The sequence below is a fragment of the Castor canadensis genome, chromosome 14, assembly GCF_047511655.1.
Source record: "Castor canadensis chromosome 14, mCasCan1.hap1v2, whole genome shotgun sequence".
Taxonomy (NCBI): Eukaryota; Metazoa; Chordata; class Mammalia; order Rodentia; family Castoridae; genus Castor; species Castor canadensis.
The window spans coordinates 7,961,469-7,981,509 of NC_133399.1; the positions used below are offsets into that span (position 1 = coordinate 7,961,469).

General features: G+C 45.3%; 3 protein-coding genes and 1 pseudogene across 3 annotated transcripts in view; 2 read left to right on the forward strand and 2 right to left on the reverse strand.

Annotated features, from left to right (window-relative positions):
* The window catches only part of LOC109686580 (uncharacterized), a 301,371-nt gene that overhangs the window by 131,977 nt on the left and 149,353 nt on the right, over window positions 1–20,041 (reverse strand). The window lies entirely within an intron of this gene.
* LOC109686578 (uncharacterized) lies at window positions 44–8,886 on the forward strand. The gene is made up of 5 exons (XM_020163950.2): window positions 44–202; window positions 4,573–4,699; window positions 4,903–4,963; window positions 6,386–7,444; window positions 8,384–8,886. Exons 1-5 carry the CDS (start codon window positions 200–202, stop codon window positions 8,424–8,426), a joined length of 1,293 nt encoding a protein of 430 aa, XP_020019539.2. The 5' UTR covers window positions 44–199; the 3' UTR covers window positions 8,427–8,886.
* LOC141417124 (small nucleolar RNA SNORA51) lies at window positions 8,379–8,503 on the reverse strand (annotated as a pseudogene).
* Window positions 11,504–20,041, forward strand: part of LOC109680741 (uncharacterized) — a 35,227-nt gene continuing 26,689 nt past the window's right edge. Inside the window, exons 1-2 of the mRNA XM_074053392.1 lie at window positions 11,504–11,616; window positions 12,127–12,349. Coding sequence (XP_073909493.1) covers window positions 12,347–12,349 — 3 coding nt within the window. The 5' untranslated portion in view covers window positions 11,504–11,616; window positions 12,127–12,346. The remainder of the gene's footprint in view (window positions 11,617–12,126; window positions 12,350–20,041) is intronic.

Below are 20,041 nucleotides of genomic sequence, written 5' to 3' on the forward strand. Positions count from 1 at the left end.
AATCAGAGCCAAAGAAGCGGCCCAATCAGGAGCGCTAGCGGGGAAAGGCCCGCCCACATGGCGGACGCTTCCTTTCTTGGGCCGCCATTGTTGCGTCACTGAGCTGGCAGTTGTGAGGTGTGGGCTTGCTCAGCTCCTGTCGCTGTGTGACGCTGACCCCAGGAGCAGGAGTGGACAGCAGGACACCCGGCAGTCAGGAATGGTGAGCGTGGGGCGGATTTGTGACACGGGCGAGGAGGGGTTGAGAGCGACTGGGCCCCGCGTGAGCCCCGGAGTCTGCGGCAGAGTCGCCGCCGGCGCCGCTCCGCTCGTCCCCTCGGTCCCCGGGCGGGGCGGGGCCGCAGCCGGGACCCCAAGTTCCTGTCCCTTGTCCCCGCCGGAGCCCCCTGTCCCTCCGCGCCCGCAGCCCCGCGTCTCCCCACAGCGCGGTGCCGGCGGAGGTGGCGGGAGGCTCCCGAGTGGCCGCGGGGTCCCCGTCCCCATCCCGGCGCAGACCTGAGCGCCCCGAGTTTCCTGATGGTGGAAGCGGCGTCTCCACCGCCACCTGGTCCTCAGCCGGGGCTTCTAAGAAGCAGTGCGAAATACCTTGTTTCCGAGGACTCCAACATGGCCTCATCATGGGAAAACGGCCCTCCTGGACGTGTGGAGCGGAGCAGAAGGAGAGTTGCGGGTCCCTCTGACTTAATTGGCGTCATCCTTAACCTGTGTGCACACAGTGTTTACAAATGAAACGCAGATGGCGGGGGACCTGAGCTTAGTGCAGAGGCGGGACAGCCCCAAGTGCAAGTCTGCGGGGTCTCCAGGGCCAGGCGAGCAGGCTGTGCTTTCTTGGGAGGAGCAAACAGGAGGAGAAAGAAGGGGAGAGGAGGGCGGTGGAGGGGCGGCTCAGCTCAAGGGACAGGGGAGATGTCCCTGAGGTCACTTGTTCTTAGGGTGACAGTAAAGGATGGCTCAGGTTGGGAGTGGTCACAGATCAGAGGCCTCGAAGGAGGAAGGGAAGTGTTTGCTTAGCCCGTGCCTGGTTTTGGCTTAGATTTAAAGGGGGAAGGGCAAATGTCTTCTTTGCACAATGACGGGACTTGGTTTCTTTTTTGTTCCTAGTTACCAGGACTGCAAGGTTCTGTGAAATTGAATTTACAGCCATTCGGTTTTGCATCCAGAGAGTCAGAATGCAAACTGTGCCCATTGAGAAAGTCTGAGGGTTCGACCCAAAAACACATTTGGCTTCTGCCAGAGGAACAGATGGCTTATGAATGTCATAGTTTCTAAGAGTCTGTGGTATAATGGGAATGTATTTGATCTCTGTGCCCTCTGACCTCTGCCTCTGAAGTCCTAAAGCCCTTGGAGTTTGCAGAATGATAGGAGTGTGTTTGGTTGTTCATAACAAACCCCGTTCAGACAACGTCTGAATTCATAGTAAGGATGTTACAGTGCTGGAGACATAGACAGCCAGATTGCGGAGCGGGACTGGTCCCCTCCATGGCGATCACATGCTTGGGATTGGTTGGCATCTACAGAGGGGACAGTGTGAGGCACTGAGCCCTGACCTTGTGGGATCTGTTAGCGGTGGGTGGTGTCATTAGTTGTTGGAAACCCAGTTGGTGTTGCAGAATTGGTGTTGCGCAAACCCCATGTGTTTTGTATCTGCATTGATGTCAGAAATGTCAGCACAACTCAGAGCCTTCAAGTGGCTCCTTTTGAGTGTTTGTTCTTTAGTAAGAATTGAAAATAGGTGTCTCAAGGCCTTTTCACACTTGGAGGAGAGGACAGTACATGCTGCAGGTGGTCCTAGAATAACATTTTCTGACTGCTCAGGTGCCCTTTACTCACTATCCAGACACTGGTGCCAGGCTACACTTGCACAGAGAGAGGGCTCTCCATGCTTAGTATGTTTTTTTCCTTTGTGACAGGGTCTTGGCTGTGTTTCCCAGACTGACTCCCAGGTCAGTCCTCTGGTCTCACCCCTGTGTAACTGGGGTTAGAGTCTGAGTGTGTGGCTCCCTGTGATCTGTGGATCACAGCTGTGTGCAGCTAGCTCCTCCCTGAGCTGCTAACCTGTTGATTCCTTTGTAGAATCTTGTCATAGCATTCCTCTGAGGTAAAGAAGTTTAGAATTTTCTTTTAGGACTGTCATGTAAGAGTTTGATTTTCTTGGTTGAAACCTCATTGGATAGAATGATGAGGCCTGGAGAAGCAAAGAGAATTCTTGAAGTTGCTTCATGCTCAGGTTAGGGAGAATGTAAGCAGCCATGGAGTCACCATCCATGTCAGTATCTAGATAGTCATCACTTCTGGTGTGTCTCCCTTGTCTTAATCTCCTCCATACTCAGAGGTGACCTTACATCCTAATTCTTTTTCCTCTTTTCAGAGACTAAAACATTTTAATATTTATTGTAAAATTCTTGCAGAATCCTCACATAGTCATAGTCTTGGAGTAAGCTCGTTTCTTTACCTTATTAACGTTATATACATTATAAAGTAAATATGTGCCATACTGTAAAACAATACTTCTAAACCATATTTAGGCAATGACCTCCAAGGAAACAGACTTGAGACACCATGTGACATTTAGGAAGTTCTCTTTCCTTGCACCATTGCTAATTCTTGATGCTCTTTCTGGCTTTTCCCTGCAGTTACCACACAGCAGTTGGTTTGTGTTGCCTCCTTCAGATTCCAAGAAGTCAGTAGTAAGGCTCCTGTGCCATTAACACTGTGCTGAGAAGCTTTCTCCCTGGTTATTTGCCTGTGTCCTTCACATGGGCTCCTGGCTGGGTAATGTCTGCTCCTCCAGAAAGACTCGCTTACCCCACAGCTTGTGGGCTTGGCTGGTTGATGTTTATTTTTTAACTTTTTTTGACTGAATGTAGAGTATCAGGTTACTAGGTGGCCCTCCATCACTTGGCCTAGTCTGTCAGCAGGTTTCCATGTTTGGTATTTTCCAGACAGGGTCTTTTGAATGATTTCCCTGGGCTGGGCTGTCTTGAGAAGAATGTGTATTGTTTAGTTGTTAGAGGGAACATTCTACAGTGTCAAATGTCTCCAGCTGTTGAGTGATACTTTTGTGTTCAACTCTTATCAGGACTAAGCTTCTTCCTTTGGTAGTCTGTCCATTAGTAATTGGATTGTGTGGAAGTCTTCAAATAGAATCATGGCTGTGGATGTTCCTTGCAGTCCTAGATGTGTTTTGCCTATGGGATTGACACTCAATTTAGGGTGCATATACTCGTGATTGTTGTGTCTTCACAGAGCATTCACTGCCTCATGTTATTTGATCCCTATTTTCCTTGTCATTTTCAGTGAGCCACTGCCTGATTAGTCTGAAATTGTTACAGCCTCTGCAGGTTTCTTTCTGTTAATGCTAGAAGTGTATGTGTTTCCATAAAATTGCATTGGACTTATTTTTATAGTTATAGTTATCTTAATTGAAAATAGTTACATACTATCTCATTGATAAATTTGAATACATACAAATGCAAACACGATCTTTGGAAATATGCCTACATAGTGCCTGGATAAATTGAGATAATGAACAGATACATTACATCATGCACTTACTTCCTGTTGTGATAATACTCAAAATCTATTTCCATAGTGATTTTCCAGAGTATTAAAGCACATTACTAATAATCACCCCTTTCACAGTAGATTTCTTGAATTGCTATCTAGTATCCAAGAGACATTTCTGAGTCTTTAACCAATGCCTCCCTACTCTCCTTTCCCCTCTCTTTCTATTGGAAATGGCTTTTGAGTTTTTGGATTATTTTGTTTGTTTGTTTGTTTTTTACAGTACTGGGGCTTGAACTTGGCCTCATGCTTGCTAGGCGGGCTCTCTACCACTGGATGATAGGGTTTGGAGGCAAGATTGTTCCAGAGGAACAGAGTTCCAAACTGGCTCTTTCCTCCTCTCCCCTTGCTGACAGCAGGAAATGATTTTTCTCTGCTCTTCTTCATGAGAACTTGTATTTCTGGAATTAATTTTTACAGATTAGTTGGAAATTCTTCATACTTGCCCATTGCAGATTTTACCTCTCAAACTTAGCAAATACGTTTATCCTTCAGCAACTAATCAGCTGCAGTTTTGGTTTTCATACCCCTGCTGCTTTCTACAGAAGTGTCTTCTGATAGATTTCATGCAGCAAGTTATAGTTCTTTCAGTATTAGAGTGGTGGGATTTTCCCCAAATCCAATTGCCTGGTGCCTCCAGAGGTAACACATTGTGAAAAGCTGTCCTCAAGCCACACAGTCTGAGGATTGGCAGTATTAACTCCTTCACCACACTGGACAGTGGGACTTTATCACAGGTACCACAGATTTGTATGGAAAGAGATGTTAATGGTGATGGGCTGTGCATGTTACCACTTATACTGACAAATGAGAGATGGGCTCCTCCTACTTAGTTGTGGCTTTACTGTGCAGTTCAAGTCACAATTGCAGTGAGAGAGAGTGTGTGTGGGCTTAGTCTGATTGCCATTTCCCAGGATACCTGTGTGGAGTCTACAGCATCATGTGACTCTCTAATGGCCAGTACTGTCAGTCTCATCTTGCTTCGTGGTAACATGTGGGGTGTTTCAGGCTTCAGTGACTTTTGAGGATGTGGCTGTGAACTTCAATGTGGAGGAGTGGGCCTTGCTGGATCATTCCCAGAAGCAACTCTACAGAGAAGTGATGCTGGAAACCTTCAGGAACCTGTCTTTTATAGGTAAGTACACCATCATTGCTTTACATCATGAGTTAGAGCACAGTGTTTCTTGGTTGTCAGTCCTGCCTAGTGATTTGGAAAATGATAAACACCCTTTGTGTTGAGTAAGGGAAGCATGGCTTTGGTGTATCATGAACAGAATCTAATGATCATTTTATAATTTTACAGTAACTCAAGGTGGTTTTTCTGTGTCTAAATTTTAGGAATAAAATGGGAACACCAGAACATTGAAGAACGAAAGAAAGATCTGCAGAGAAATGTCAGGTAATTCATACTCACAATGGATAGCAGTGTCACTGAAGAGAATCATTGTGTTTCAGAAACTTTTAAAAATAAGCACAGTAAACAAAGAAAGAAGCCAAATACAAATTTATTTATTTTTGGAAAATTTCTTCTAAAATATGTACTTAATATATTCAGATTTTGCAAAATAGTTATGTTGGAAATTGTATTAAGACAACATAGATGAAAGATGGGTATAGTGGCTCACACCTGCTATCCTGGCTACTCAGGACACAGGAATTAGGAGGATTTTGTTTTCAGGCCATTCCAGGTGACAAGGTAGTAAGATCTCATCTCAACCAGTAGCTGGGCATGGTGGCATACACCTGTCTTCCTAGGTAAGCGGGAAACATAATAGGATCACAGGTCCAGCCATCCTGGGCAAAAAGCAGACCCTATCCCAAAAATAACAAAAGCAAAAATGGCTGGGGATGTGGCCCAAGTGGTAGAGGACCAGCCCAGCAAACTCAAGGCCCTGAATATAAACCCCAGTACTGCCCCCCAAAAAGAAAATTATAAAAGAGAAACATGTCAGATGACTATCACTGTGTTGATATTAACCTATTAACCAACTGAGCTTGGCCCTGGTGTCTTATGTCTGTAATCCTAGCTACTTGGGAGGCGGAGATCCAGAGGTCTGTGTCAAAGGCCTGCCGAGGCCAACAGTTCTTGAGAACCCATCTCCAAACTTTCTAGTACAAAATGGATTGGTGGTGTTGCTCAAGTGGTAGAGCTCCTGCTTTAAAACTCTTGAGTTCAAACTCCAGTTGCACCATAAAATAAAAAATAAAAAGATAATAACCATCTGTCTGGTCATCTTGCAGAGAATTTAATACACTTATGTTGAACTTGGAAAGGGCCTAAAGCCCACACTTTCCAATATGAAAAATGGAAATCCTTGTCATCCTTGCTGTCTCTGTAGAGATGACCCACTTTTAGTCTAGTGAAAGGGTAGTCCTTTTGTAAGAAACTTTACTATAATTTTCACTACATTTCCACATCATTCCTGAATTCTTCTCTTGCCAGAAACATGTACCGAGGTCTGCCTCTGCTTTCATAGTCTTCCATATTTCTTGAAGAGAATGAGACAGTGAATGTATTCCTGGTACAATGTGATTCTACTGTCTTCCCACACTTGGTAACTCGTATGCAGAAGGGGTGGTGTACACCCCTAATCATAATGCTTAGGAAGTGGGGCGTAATGGAGCAGGAATGTGACACTGGTCTGAGGTACAAAGTTGCCAGAGGGATCGTTCCATCCCTTTCTGGGAATCCTTTCAGGAGGCATTTGGTAACTTAAAATGCATTCAGTCCTCAAAATGTAAATCCAGTAGCCCACCATAAAGAGAAAGCTGTTAATAAGCAAGCCCTTAATGTGTTTTCACATTTTTTTTCTTTTTGCAGAAGTCAAGTGGTGGAGAGAGTCTGTGAAGGTAAAGAAGGAAGTGAATGTGGAAAAATCTTCAGCCAGAGTCGAGAATGTACAATGAAGAAGGAAATTCCTTCTAGACTACAACGTCCTGAACCCCGTGTGTATGGAGAAGTGGCCACTGTTCATTCATCCCTTAAGAGACACAGTAGATCTGATTCCAAACACCGACTGTGTGACTTTCAGGAAACTGGGAATAGCCGCTATGACTGTCAGAAATGTGATAGAACCTTTAGGTGTCCCAGTAGTCTTCAAAGACATGAAAGGATTCACACTGGAAAGAAAGTCTATGAATGTAAGCAATGTGGGAAAGCCTTCAGTTCTCGCCACTGGGCTGAGAGACACATGGTGACTCACAGTGGGGATCGGCCTTACAAATGTAAGCTATGTGGGAAAGGATTTCCTTATCCCAATTCCCTTCGGACTCATGAAACACTTCACTCTGAAGAGAAACCCTACAAATGTAAGCAATGTGGGAAAGCTTTCAGGAATGGTTGTTCCTTTCGATTACATAAAAGAAGTCACACTGGAGAGAGACCCTATGAATGTAAGCAGTGTGGTAAGGCCTTCGCCCATTCCAGTCATCTTCAAGCACATGAAAGAATCCACAGTGGAGTAAGACCCTATGAATGTAAGCAGTGTGGTAAATCATTCACTTCTCACCACAGTGCTCGACGACACATGGTAACTCACAGTGGAGACTGGCCTTATAAATGTAAAGTGTGTGGGAAAGGATTTCCTCACGCTTATTCCCTTCGAATTCATGAAGTAGCTCACATCGAGAAGAAACCCTATGAATGTAAACAATGTGGGAAAACCTTCAAACACTCTAAATCCTATCAAAATCACCAAACATCTCACACTGGAGGGAAACCTTACGAATGTACGATATGTGGGAAAGCCTTCAGCTGTTCCAGTTACATTCAAGATCATATGAGAACCCATGGAGCGAAGTCCTACGAATGTTGTGAGTGTGGAAAAACATTCACTTACGCCAAAAGTCTTCGAAGACACATGAGGACTCACAGTGGTGTGTAAGTGATTTGGGTTCCCATTCAGGTATTCCAGTTCCTTGTATAAATATGGATGGACTCCCAGTGGAGAATAAGCCAACGAGTGTGAAGTGTGTGGTAAAGTGTTCAATCATTTCAGTCATAAGTACATAAAGGGATTTTTATTTAACTGCAACAATTTTGGGAGACAGTCCATTGCAGTTCTTTTCAGAATCTTTAGATATCTAGAGTCTTGGTGGAGACAAATCCTGCACAGGCAACGTGGGAGGGCTTGACCACCCAACCTTGCTAACACCTTGGGGAGGCATGGTGGAGAGCAAGCCTATGACTGTAAGCAGAGTAGGAGAGCTTTTATTCCTCCATGTTCAATTGGAAGCCATGATAGCACACACAGCAGTGAACTCTTGTATTTGAACACTGTGCAAAGTCTTCAGTTGGCCCAAAGCCTTGCAGCGACATGGAAATCTGCACACTGCATCCATATGCTTACATGGGAGAAACACTTGAAGGTTTTTTGGTTCACAAATACTTCCACAGTCATGTGGAGAAATCCTATAAACCTATGGAACATGAAACCCCTCGTGCAAATTCCTCCACCTCTTTGTCTCCCCAATGTCACAATTGCAGAGATGTAGTTAAAGTTAAGCCGTCTTTCTAGTGGCTCATTTTTAACGTGTATCACTGAGTTATGAATTGCTAATTCTCACTCTCACAAAGGTTGAGTGTGATGATGCTGAGGTATTTCTTAAGTAATAGTGCGTTAGTTAATTTTGAAATTGTTTTCATTTACTTATTTTTAGAGGTGACATTTATTACAATGCCCATACTGGTCAGATGTTCTAGGCACAGTCAATGTTTCTGCCTCAGCCTCCTGAGCAGTTGGTTCTATAGGTGCCTGCTGCTATGCCTGGGGAGTGCGTGAGTTTAATTGGAGTGCTTCTGTCTTTTTTTTTCCACAAGTGTCTCCATTCACAGTACAGAGCAGGCACAGTACCTGGGCTGAGGTGTAAATGGGACAGGTGTCTTTGCCTCTATCTATACAGTCAGTGTTAACACAGCCTATATATGCACCAGAAGGTCAAAGTGCTTTTCTTTGGTAAGTAAAGTTTTTCTTATTCCATTTTAACGGGGGAAAATTTATAGGTGAATTGAAATATAATTTTAATATGCACAAGGTTAGTCAGCTTTGGGGTGAGAGATGTAACCCACTTGTTCACTGGTTGCCTAGTAAGCCCAAGATCCTGGGTTTAGTTCCCAGCACCAACAAAAGAAAGAAACAGGTAAACAAAAACCCATACTATTAGATTAAAATTACTGTCTTTTGAATGTAACATTGAAGAAACGACTCTGTGTTTATTGTTGAAATACTGAGATTGGCTTCAAATGGCATATTTTGACTATCCCTAACTCTCTTTTCCGTGTTTCATAAGTGTTCTTAATAGAAAAATTTTTATTGGTCTGGTTTCTTTTCTCGTTCATGAAGCTTACAGAGTCTTTCATTCTTAGAAATGATTTGCAACACAGAGTAACATTCCTGTGAATTCTTATGGTCCTCTCTTGCCCTTTACTCTTTCTCATTTATTGCTGAATGTTATTTGGAATATTGATTTTCACTAGAGTGGGACATCATTTGTCTGGTTTTCATAATGATGGTGTTGGGAGGCTGTGGACTAATCTTTCCAGAATCCCTTTTCTTATGGTGCCATGTTGAAACTCACCAGTACCCTAATTTTCATAACAGTTGGAAGGCAAAAGTGAGGTAGGCATTCTTCAGGCTCTATAGTGACCATGACTTTAGATTGTCATTAGCATCTTGACCATGCCGACAACTCCTTCTTGGTCTTTTTCCTGATTCTTTGGCTTGTCAGTCCAGAGAAAGATGTCAAATTCCTAAACCCTTTCTCCAGGGCACTACATAAATGACCCTTTCTCTACGGCTGATCTTTGTAGATTTCCTTAACATATTCAAGTTAAATTGACCTCAGCAACTCTACCAAGGGAATAACCAAAACTCTAGCCGGAAAATAGGTCCATGACAACCAGTCACCATCCCAAAGTCCAGAAACTCCAACTGCATCTGCTGGGAGTGAACAGTGATGACAAACAAAGTGTCCTCTCACCTGAGCTTGTCATGGTGCATGCTGGGAGGCTGTTAGAGTGGTCAAAGCTGTTATAATCGAAGCCCCAGTGTCATTGAAAGACTGAGTCAGGGGCTTAGACAACACATTTGGAGGCAGTGATGTCTACAGTGAGACCTAAACAATGTGCCACTGGGATTCGCTTGGGAAGTACAAGTAGATGAGAGGTTTCCAGGTATTGGGGAGTGGCAGTGCAAGGAATCAGGGAACAGAGGCCCACTGTGTTCAGAGACAATGGTGTGTCCACTGAGTGTGGCCATTGGGAACTGCTAGAGCGAGTTTGGGGGACATGAAGGCAGGCAGGTGGGAAGGCAAGGTCATGAATGACCATCAAGGGCACTTGAACAGGATATTCCTAGGACAGTGAGAAATGCTAAATATTTTTGAATGCTTGCCACAAGAAATTGAATAGTACTTCACCACGTGGTCACAATCATGGATCTTTGACTTATTTCCTATTTGGGGCTCACATAAGTATCTGGTATATAATCTTCATAGGTCCTCACATTGCAGTGTAACAGTAGGGATATAGCGGAGGCCTCCACCAACTTAGAGGACATACTTCCAATTTTCCAAAGTGATGGATTGATTTTAAGCATGAGTATGCAGCCATGTTGCTGTGTGTACAGAGTTCTCCCTGGCTACTGGAAAGAGGATATAGAGGTTTTGGGGAAGCCCAGCATGTTCTGTGGTGGGTGTTGGCTTCCAGAATGGGGTGACTAGTCAGATTTAAGACTGACTCCAGTGACTGGACAGATATTTTTTCATATTGCACAGAAGAGTGTAAAAGTGAGCTGTTTATCCAGGCCACTTCTCACACTAAGCATGTGGATTGTTTCCACAGTGACACTCACAGCTATCCACAGTGGACTGTTTCCAACATTTCCACTGAATTCTGATACTAGCTGGAGATAGTTTCTCATTCTAAAGGTTTTGGGCTCACCCCCAGGATGACACCAGCATCAGACAACAGTCAAGGAAGTGTGTATGAGAGTGCACACATTTCTGCACAATTCTTTCACAGTCTTACACATTCCTGATTGTTAATTTATTAAACTAAGAATGGAACTCTGGAAAATGCTTACTGTGATCACTGTTTGATAAAGAAAAAAACATATACCCCAGCCACAGCCACATGGAACAGGTGCATAGTATAAGGTACAGGAAGGGGATGCATGGCCCCCGCAGGTCCCACCTGGAGACCCCAACTGTCCAGCACCTGTATGTGTTCACCAACCCTGAAGGAAGGGAGAATTGTGCTTACTTCATATTCAAAGGATTGGATTCAGCTTCCTTGTCTCATTTCATTCATCCATGTTGGTGTGAAGCAGGAGAACAAAGTTCCCTCAGTGTGTCCTGGTCAACTGCTTCCCCTGCATGTGGCCTGCAGGTATTCAGAAGGACAGAGGATGTGACAGTGAGAAGCTGCAGAGCTGTGGAGAGCAAGAGAACCCAGAGCAGATGCTGTTGGAGTTTCTGGACTTCGTGATGGTGACTTGTTGCCATGGAGCTGTTTTCTGGGAAGGATTTTGGGTTTTCCCTGGTAGAGTTGCTGAGGTTAATCTGCCTTGAATATGTTAAGGAAAATCTATGACGGTCAGCCTTAAAGAAAGGGTCATTCACGTAGTGCTCTGGAGAAAGGATTTAGGAATTTGGCAGTTGACTTAGATCAAAAGCAAAAGTGCTCCAGGTGAGGATGCCCTCTGGTGAGAAGATGCTGAAGGGAATAGATGTCTCCACACTGGAAGGCAGTGACACAGCAAAGCATGGTGACTCTCAGAGTGATATCCTTAGGTGTCCCTGCCTCATTCCAGGGTGGGAGGCACTCTGAGGCTGCATTTCAGTCATCCCAGCTCCCTCAGTGTTAGTGTGTATAAATGCATGTATATGCATATGTACACACATTTTAAATTTTATTTAATTATTCTTTTGTGGTACTGAGGATTTAACTCAGTGTCTCAAGCCTGCAGGCATCTGCTGGACAACTTGAGTCACCTGAGTGGAGTTCCATTGTGTCCTTGGATATAGAGGCTGCCTGTCTGAGCCAGTTCAAAGGTTTGCTTTTCTTCCTCTTGATTCCTTTGTAGAATATTGCTGCCATCATATAACTCCCGTTTCTCCATGCACTGGGTAACTGTAGTCCGTGGTTAGTATGTTTTTCTTTCTTGGTTGAGAAGAGGTAGAGCATTAGAAAAGGTGTTGAGAAAGCCTTGGCCTCAGGTCCAATTCATCAGTTGCGTGTCTGCCCTTCCTCCTGTTCCAGTGTGATGTCTTTTGGCCTAGGCCACCTTTCTGCTGTTGTCAGAGGACGTCCCCATGGGTCAGAGTCTGGAATTCCCACTTGTAAACCCACGTCCATGATGAGAAAGCGGTAAGAGCCCAGTGAGTTCAGGAAGAAGCAGGTGGCCGCTCTCAGGAGCCAGGAGCCAGGTGTCATTCAACGCACTTTCCCCAGGCTGGGCCAGGTCAGCTCCCAGTTGAATCCCAGACAGGAAACAGCTGCAGCTAAAACCTGTCATTTGCCCTCCTCTTGGCTATGTATGGATCGCTTCTCCTGTCACTCAGGTCTATGGCTAGAGCAGCAGCCAATCAGAGCCACAGGAGCAGCCCAATCAGGAGCGCTAGCTGGGAAAGGCCCGCCCACATGGAGGACGCTTCCTTTCTTGGGCCGCCATTGTTGCGTCACTGAGCTGGTTGTGAGGAGTCCGGTGGCTCAGCTCCTGTCGCTGTGTGACGCTGACCTCCAGGAGCAGGAGTTGGACAGCAGGACACCCGGCAGTCAGGAATGGTGAGCGTGGGGCGGATTTGTGACACGGGCGAGGAGGGGTTGAGAGCGACTTGGCCCCGCGTGAGTCCCGGAGTCTGCGGCAGAGTCGCCGCCGGCGCCGCTCGGCTCGTCCCCTAGGTCCCCGGGCGGGGCGGGGCCGCAGCCGGGACCCCAAGTTCCTGTCCCTTGTCCCCGCCGGAGCCCCCTGTCCCTCCGCGCCCGCAGCCCCGCGTCTCCCCACAGCGCGGTGCCGGCGGAGGTGGCGGGAGGCTCCCGAGTGGCCGCGGGGTCCCCGTCCCCATCCCGGCGCAGACCTGAGCGCCCCGAGTTTCCTGATGGTGGAAGCGGCGTCTCCACCGCCACCTGGTCCTCAGCCGGGTAATCCCTAGCTTTGTGGACTCCCCGCATGGCCGGCACGGGAAAGGGGTCCTCGGGGACACGTGTGAAGGGAGCGGAAGGGGAGACGCGGGTCCCTCTGACGTGGTTGGTGTCGGCCTTGGCCTGTGTGCACACAGTGTTTACAAATGAAACGCAGATGGCGGGGACCTGAGCTTAGTGCAGAGGCGGGACAGCCCCAAGTGCAAGTCTGCGGGGTCTCCAGGGCCAGGCGAGCAGGCTCTGCTTTCTAGGGAGGAGCAAACAGCAGGAGAAAGAAGGGGAGAGGAGGGCGGTGGAGGGGCAGCATCAGCTCCTAGGACAGGGGACATGTCCCTGAGGTCACCTGTCCTTAGGTGACAGTTAAAAGAGGCGTCCCAAGGAGGGAGGAGAAAAAGTTCAGAAATGTGGCTTCTGTTGTGTCTGGCCAGCACATCAGAGTAAGGGGGGGCGCGGGGATGGTGACGTCCTCCAAGTGGAGGGGCACGGAGAAGAGAGCAGCAGTGTGATCACTGCCATTTGGCAGTGTTCCAGCGGTAGGTTATTTGGCTTTTTTTTTTTTTTTTTTCTCTCTTTTTTGCTGTTTTTCTTTTCCTTCCAGGCAGTTGGTGTGTTGGGGTGTTAATTTGTGTCAATTAGGAAAGTTTGAGAGGGTCTCCTGAGAGAAAGACACCTGCATTGTGTCACATGGAGAGAAAGATTTGTGATTTTGATGGTATATTTTGAAGGTAGTATAATTTTAAAAACTGGTGTCTGAGATCTTCTGGCATAGTCAACCTTAAATCTTTGTAATTCCCTGAGCATCAGGAGTGTCTTTGTTATCAATTGCACCTTTGAGGCATTTTTCTGAATTTCTGCTATTGTGCTGACTCAGAGTGTCACCCTTCCATCACTTGAGGAAAGAAACTAGTAACTGCACAGAACAGACACAGCTATGTCCTGGCATCTGCAGTGTCGACAGAGTGGCAGGTCTGATCCCAGAAGTTGTGGGGACTGTTTTAAGTCTTTCTGGAGCCAGAATTGCATTGTGGGACACCAGGTTTGTGCTGGAGAATTGGTTGGTGTTCAGTAAACAGCACACATGTTGGTGTCATTAGTGAGGGCAGGACAAGGGCAGGGCAGCTCAGGTCAGAACCCAGCCTGTAGGACAAAGCCTGCTGCTGCTGGGAGGAGGGAACGCGGATCCGGATCTGGGAGCCCTTGGTGTGGGGAGGCCCCAGAATGAAGTTTCCTGGCTGCTCAGGCTTCCTCCCTCCCTCCCTGGGAGTGAAGCCCTGGGCTGTCTCTGCACAGTGACAGTGGTGTCTAGGGTCAGGGTTGTGTTCAACCTTCCAAGCCTGGGTCCCTTGTGAACTGTGGGTGAAGAGCTGCTTCCCTGAGCTCCTCTCTTGTTCCCTGCATGGAATCTGTTTCTCTGTCTGTCTGTCTGTCTCTCTCTCTCTCTCCCTCCCTCATCCTCCCTGCCTCTTCCTTTATTCCCTCTCTCCCTCTTTTCTGTTTCCCTCCCTCTCCCAATTCCTCCCTCCTCTTCTCTCTCTCTCTCTCTCTCTGGTAGTGCTGGGATTTGAACTCAAGGCCATGTGTTTCCTAGTAGGTGCTCTAACCCTTGAGGCACACCCGGCCCCCCTCTGTAAAATCTTATTTCCATACCTTACATGCCTTCAAAACCAGAATTTTATTTCAAGATTTGAGTGCAAGATGGCGATGTTCTGGCTTGGATCCTACGTGGACAGGACGATGAGGACTGACAAAAATAATTACTAATTTTTTTTTTTTGGTTTTTTTTTGGTGTTGAGTATTCAGAACATAGCCTTGTTCATGTTAGGCAATGCTGTACTTATGCCAAAGCGGCTTTGAACTCATGATCCTCTGCCTCTGCTTCCTAAGTAGGTGGAATTAAAACTATGTACCACCACACTTGGTGCCAAGGTTTTTTTTTTTGTCACCACTGGATTTGAACATGCTTGGTAGGCAGGCACTCTTACTGCTTCAGTCACTCCACCAGCCATTTTCTTTTTTTGTGGTGGGAATTTTCAGGATCTGGTCTCTTGAACTATTTACCTGAGGCTGGCTTTGTCCAAGGATCCCTCTGATCTCTGTCTCCTGAATAGCTAGGATTACAGGAGTATTGCACCGGTTCCCAGCTCAGGTTTATTTATTGATGATGTTGAGAATAGTATTCTTATTTTTATACTCAAGTGGTAATGGAAAATACGTTTTTTACACAGTAGAAAAAATATACGTGGTTTGTTGATTATATGTAAATTCTGATTTTGTATAATTTTTGTTTGTAGTTGAATTTATCATCAGACCTTTCATGGATGTGTTTTGTGTTTTTGGTGATACTGGGGTTTGAGTTGCAGGTCTCACGCTTCCTAGGCAAGTACTTTACCACTTGAGCCATTCAGACAGCCCTGTTTTGTGTTGGGTATTTTTGTAATAGGGTCTCATGAACTATGTGCCCTAACTAGCCTCAAACCATGATCCTCCTAATTCCTGCCTCCAGAGTAGCTAAGGTTACAGGCGTGAGCCACCAGTGCACAGATGGACATGTGTTTATTGTGTGACCTGTTGACACTTGAAACCTAATTTATTTAGCTTTGCTTGTCTGGCACACAGCCTCTTTGTAGGATTATAACTTGCCTTTACTCATCACCTCTGGCACTGAGAATTTTTTCTATGTGGCCCTTCATGTTTTTTGTAATTCATTCTCTCTCGTGCTATCTCTCTCCCTCCTCCTCTCCCTCCTTCTCTCCCCGCCTCATATTATTGAAGAACAGGCATTCGAGGATCAGCTCACTTTTCATGACTTGGCTCATGTCTGCAATCCCAGGTATTCAGGAGGCAGACTTCAGAAGATGTAGGTCTCAGGGCAGCACAGCTCAAACCCTGTCTCGCCCATTAAGCTGAGTGTGGAGCTGCACATCTGTCACTCCTGCTCCAAGGGAGGTGCAAATAGGACCTCTGTGGTCCAGGCTTGCCAGGACAAAAACCAGAAGACCCTATTTGAAAATAAGCCAAAGGAAAAATGGATGCAGGCATGGCCTAAGTGAGAGAGCACTGGCCTAGCAAGTGTCGGACGCTGAGTTCAAACCCCAGTACCACCTCCTAGAAAAAGAAAAAAATGTGCCTATTTGAATATTGTAATGAGTTTACTCTGGAGATGAGGTTTTTCTTTCTTTAGGGTTAAACTTTTTTGCTTGTAATGTTGGGGATTGAACTCATTGCCTTGTGGTTGCCAGACAAGCCCTTTACCACTTGAGCCCGGCCCAGCCCTACTGTTCCTCTCAATGGCAGAAGTGGTCTATTTGCCTTGTGAATTTTCCAAGTGACATTTTCATGAGGTGCGTTTTCACAGTGTGCAGTTCCTTTCAGTTATATTTTGCAAGTGTTTTGAGCTGAAAGAACAAGAGGAAACAGACAAATCCTCACATCTTCCAGGCTTTGCCAGCTCTCCCTTTAATGCTGAGCCTGGGAGGTTAAAAGTCTGCTTTGGCCTTCATTTCCTGCAGAGCTTCTGAGTTGTGTTCTAAAATATGTTGTTTCCGTGTCATACGCAGGTTTTCTGAGTTCCTCAGTATGTCTCAGGGATTTTATTTCTATTTATTTGTCTTTGTGTGTGATAGGCAAGTGTTCTACCTCTGAGCTGCAGCCCAATGGGCAGGAGTTCTTTCAAACACCATCATTTCTAAACTACTTTGCTCCTTAGCCTCCCGTAATCTGTATTTTCATAGCTGTGTAGGTAGGCTCAGCTTTCCTCCTCCTCCTCCTCTTCCTTCTTCTCTCTCCTTCTTTTTGTCCTGGGATGGGACTACATTGCAGCCCTTTTATTTTTTAACTTGGAATAAGGTAAGAGTTGGCTTCATTCTCTTCCATGTGGATATCTACTTTTCTAGTTTTCTGAACATTTTAAAAATAATAGGTTGTTCTTTTCTCAATGATTTTTATCTTCCTGTACAAAATTGCTCTGCCATGTACATTTAGGAATCTGGGCGTGTTGGTCTGTTGTGGCATTTATGTCTCTGTCTCTATGCCAGCTCCACTGGATTTTGATTACTGTGCCCGGGTGCAGGTATTTATTTGTGGATTGTGCACCTGCATTCACAAGGGACATTGGCTACATCTTCCCAGTGTCCATCTTTGCTGCCAGCTTAAATTTGGCCTCTGAGTGAATCTGAGTCTTCTCTTGTCTGTGGTTTCTGGAGGAGATCAGTAGTAGGCTGATGTTCATTCTGCATTAGGTGGTGGAGATTTCACAGTACTCTGAATCAGCTAGCTCGTCATCTTTTGTTTACAGGGTTTTTTTGATTATTGATTATCTTGTTCATTATGGGTCTGCTCAGAGTTCATAGTTCTTCATCACTGCTTCTCAGTAGACTGTGTCCCCAGCCATTTCTCTACCTCATCAGTGTACCCCACTCATGCATATGCCTTAGAGACTTTTTCAGTAACTTGTCAAGACATTTTGTTCTTCCTTTTGTTATCTGGTATTATTTCATAACTCATACTCATGGGGTGGAGGTATAGTTAGGAGAGCAGCATTCTGGGATCTATAGTTTGGCTTCATTTTGAGGAACCTTGTATCCCTGAGCTGGGTCCTTGTCATTGTCACCGCTATGAAGTTGAATCTAGGAGTCAGAGAAGCAGAGGATCTGTGTTTCGCTTTCCCCCAGACCCTGAACCCAGTAACATCTTTGTTATACTTTGTGGGTTGCACTTTTGGAGGCAGGACTTAAAAACAGAATTCACTGGGCATATTTAAAAATATGCCCAGCCTCCTGTCAGCAGCAGAAAGCAGATTCTTTGTGATCCTCACTGTGAGAACCTGATGGAGTTCTAGAGGTAAAATGCCTCTGCTCAGCTGGGCCCTGTGGATCTTTTCCCATGTAAACTTTTCTTTAACTTCAGCACTTCATCAGAGACACTTGAGGGTTCCTGACCCTGACTCTGCTCATTATTTTCTCTTACATTAAGTTATGGTTGTCTGTCTCTCTGTCTCTTCCATTTGGGGACAGTGGGTTGTGTCATGACCTTAGTTCTCTGATGAGTCTAGAAGAGTTCCTGATTTAAAATTTCTTTGATGTTTCCTTGTATGGCTGGGAATGTCCCCTGTATGTCCTTCCATGCTGGGCTGGAGTGTGGAAGTTTCTGAGTTCAATCCTTATGTTTGCTGGCAGCGTTTATCTCTGGACACCCCTTCTCTTTGTGCCTCCTATCAGGATAAGGGGATCAAAATCCAAGGTGGCCCCTCCTTGAAGGTGCAGGAGATTGAGGTCACCCACCCACCTCTGCATGTGGGAGTGAGTGTTCCCTGTAGTTTCCCTGTTAACCTCAGCAAAGCTCCAGGCCTGGCTGCCCTACTTGCTCTCAAGACACTGCATACCTGTGTAAGAAGCCTGCTCACTGTCCTTGGGGCCATAGTTCTGTGAGCGGTAAGCCTCGCCTGTCCTCTGTGTGCCATATTGTCATGAGAGTGGACATCAGGACCACACCTGCAGGTGTGGCACCTTAAGCAGAATGCCTAGTCTTTGAACACCTTTCCTTGTGTCTGTCTCCTCTGCTCTGACCTGCTCACCTGCCTGGCTCTTGGATGGCAGTCACACACCTCACCTGTTCCTTGTTGGGGAGCTATTGCTGTGACCTGTGCTGCTCAGTTTTAGCTACCAGATCTGTGGATTCCAACTCATATTGTCATATTACAGGACAAATGAACATACACAAATTAGGATGTGCTTTTCAGTCTTAAGTCTTTGCATTTTTATGATGAAATATATTTGAAGAAGTGTGAGTTATACATTTCTGATAACATTTAGTTTTAGTAGCAATATAAACTCCCTTGGAGTCCACATCAAGATTCATAACTGGCCTTGCAGTCAGTAGTGTCCCCAGGTGGCCTCCTGCATGTTTCACGCCAGTCTTGCCCCTGTGCTCTGATTCTTTGGTGAATTTTCCTGTCTTTATAATCTTACTTTTTACTAAGCAGTGCTCTTTTAATTTTGCTTCCTTTGAATGTTGAACAAATGAGTCTTTTTTATTTTATTTATTTATTTATTTATTTTTATTCATATGTGCATACAATGTTTGGGTCATTTCTCCCCCCACCCCTTCCCTTATTCCCACCCCACCCCCTCCCTCTCCCCGCCACCCCCTCGCTACCTGGCAGAAACTATTTTGCCCTTATCTCTAATTTTGTTGTAGAGAGAGTATTAGCAATAATAGGAAGGACCAAGGGTTTTGAGCGAGTGAGTCTTAATGGAATTGCAAAGGCTGACAGGTGTTTTCTTTGCCAAGGTATGTTTCAGAAGGGCCAGAGTCTGAGGCAGGGCCAGTTTCTCATTCCTGGGGTTCTGTACTTGGTATTTTTGGGTTAACGTTTTTACTCTTGTGTTAAATACTGCTCCTGTCTTGTCTCTTCTTTCTCCAAGTGCCACAGCACAATACATTCTTGAGGAAGATGACTGTACTGTCAGTTGTGGTCAAGTTCAAATTATACAGAAAGTAGCAAGGCAGCTATTGATCTCCATTCCTGTGTAACTGTTGGTTTGCAGTGACCATCAACACTTGGTATCTCGTGGGCTCAATTTTGTCCTTTTCATAGGTAGGAAATGGGATCTACTCGACATTTCCTTGTCTCTTCATTTCCATGTGCCTGGATCTTTCTTCACGTAGGGTGTTTTACCTTCTGACAAATATATTTGGTCATTTCCTTTCCTTGTTTTTTTTTTTTTTCATTTTTACTCTGTATAGTAATCCTTTTATCATTGTATGCATTGTAGATATTTCCCTTCTGTTATGTTGTCTTTGCCTCCATTAATTTTAATATCTTTAAATTTGTCAGTCATTTCCTTTGTAACTTTTTTTTTTGTGGCACTGGGGTTTGAACTCAGGGTCTCACTCTTGCTAGGCACACGCTCTACCACTTGAACCATTCCACCAGCCCAGTCTATTTCTTTTTACTTCCTGTTTTTATTATTACAATAGAGCAAATTCTCTATTGTAACATCAAATACACTTGATTGAGTTTCTCAAAGCATTTGCATTTTATGCTTCTCATTTCGCTGTGAAGTGATTATTGGGCACGAAATAGAGGGGTGTGCACTGCAGGTTCCAGGTAGATACCTGTTTGTCTCTGCCCTGTGTGTTTTGTGCCAGTGTTCTGCAGTACCGGTTCTATCAGGAATCTACTTTGCGTATACAGCTTGACCCTATAGACCATTTTTCTTGATTTCAGTATTATTAACTCTCCAATCGTAGTACAATGTCCCCAATATTGGGGTTTTGTAATTCTTTATGTTGGCCAAGCAGCTGTTATCTTCCCATTTAGAACAAAGGAAGTAT

Bases quoted from the DNA above. Each gene is read 5' to 3' on its own strand.
- LOC109686578 (XM_020163950.2), top strand. The intron at 4,700-4,902 runs GTAAGTACACCA...TCTAAATTTTAG, and splicing joins CAGGAACCTGTCTTTTATAG to GAATAAAATGGGAACACCAG. The intron at 7,445-8,383 runs GTAAGTGATTTG...TTTTTCCACAAG, and splicing joins ATGAGGACTCACAGTGGTGT to TGTCTCCATTCACAGTACAG.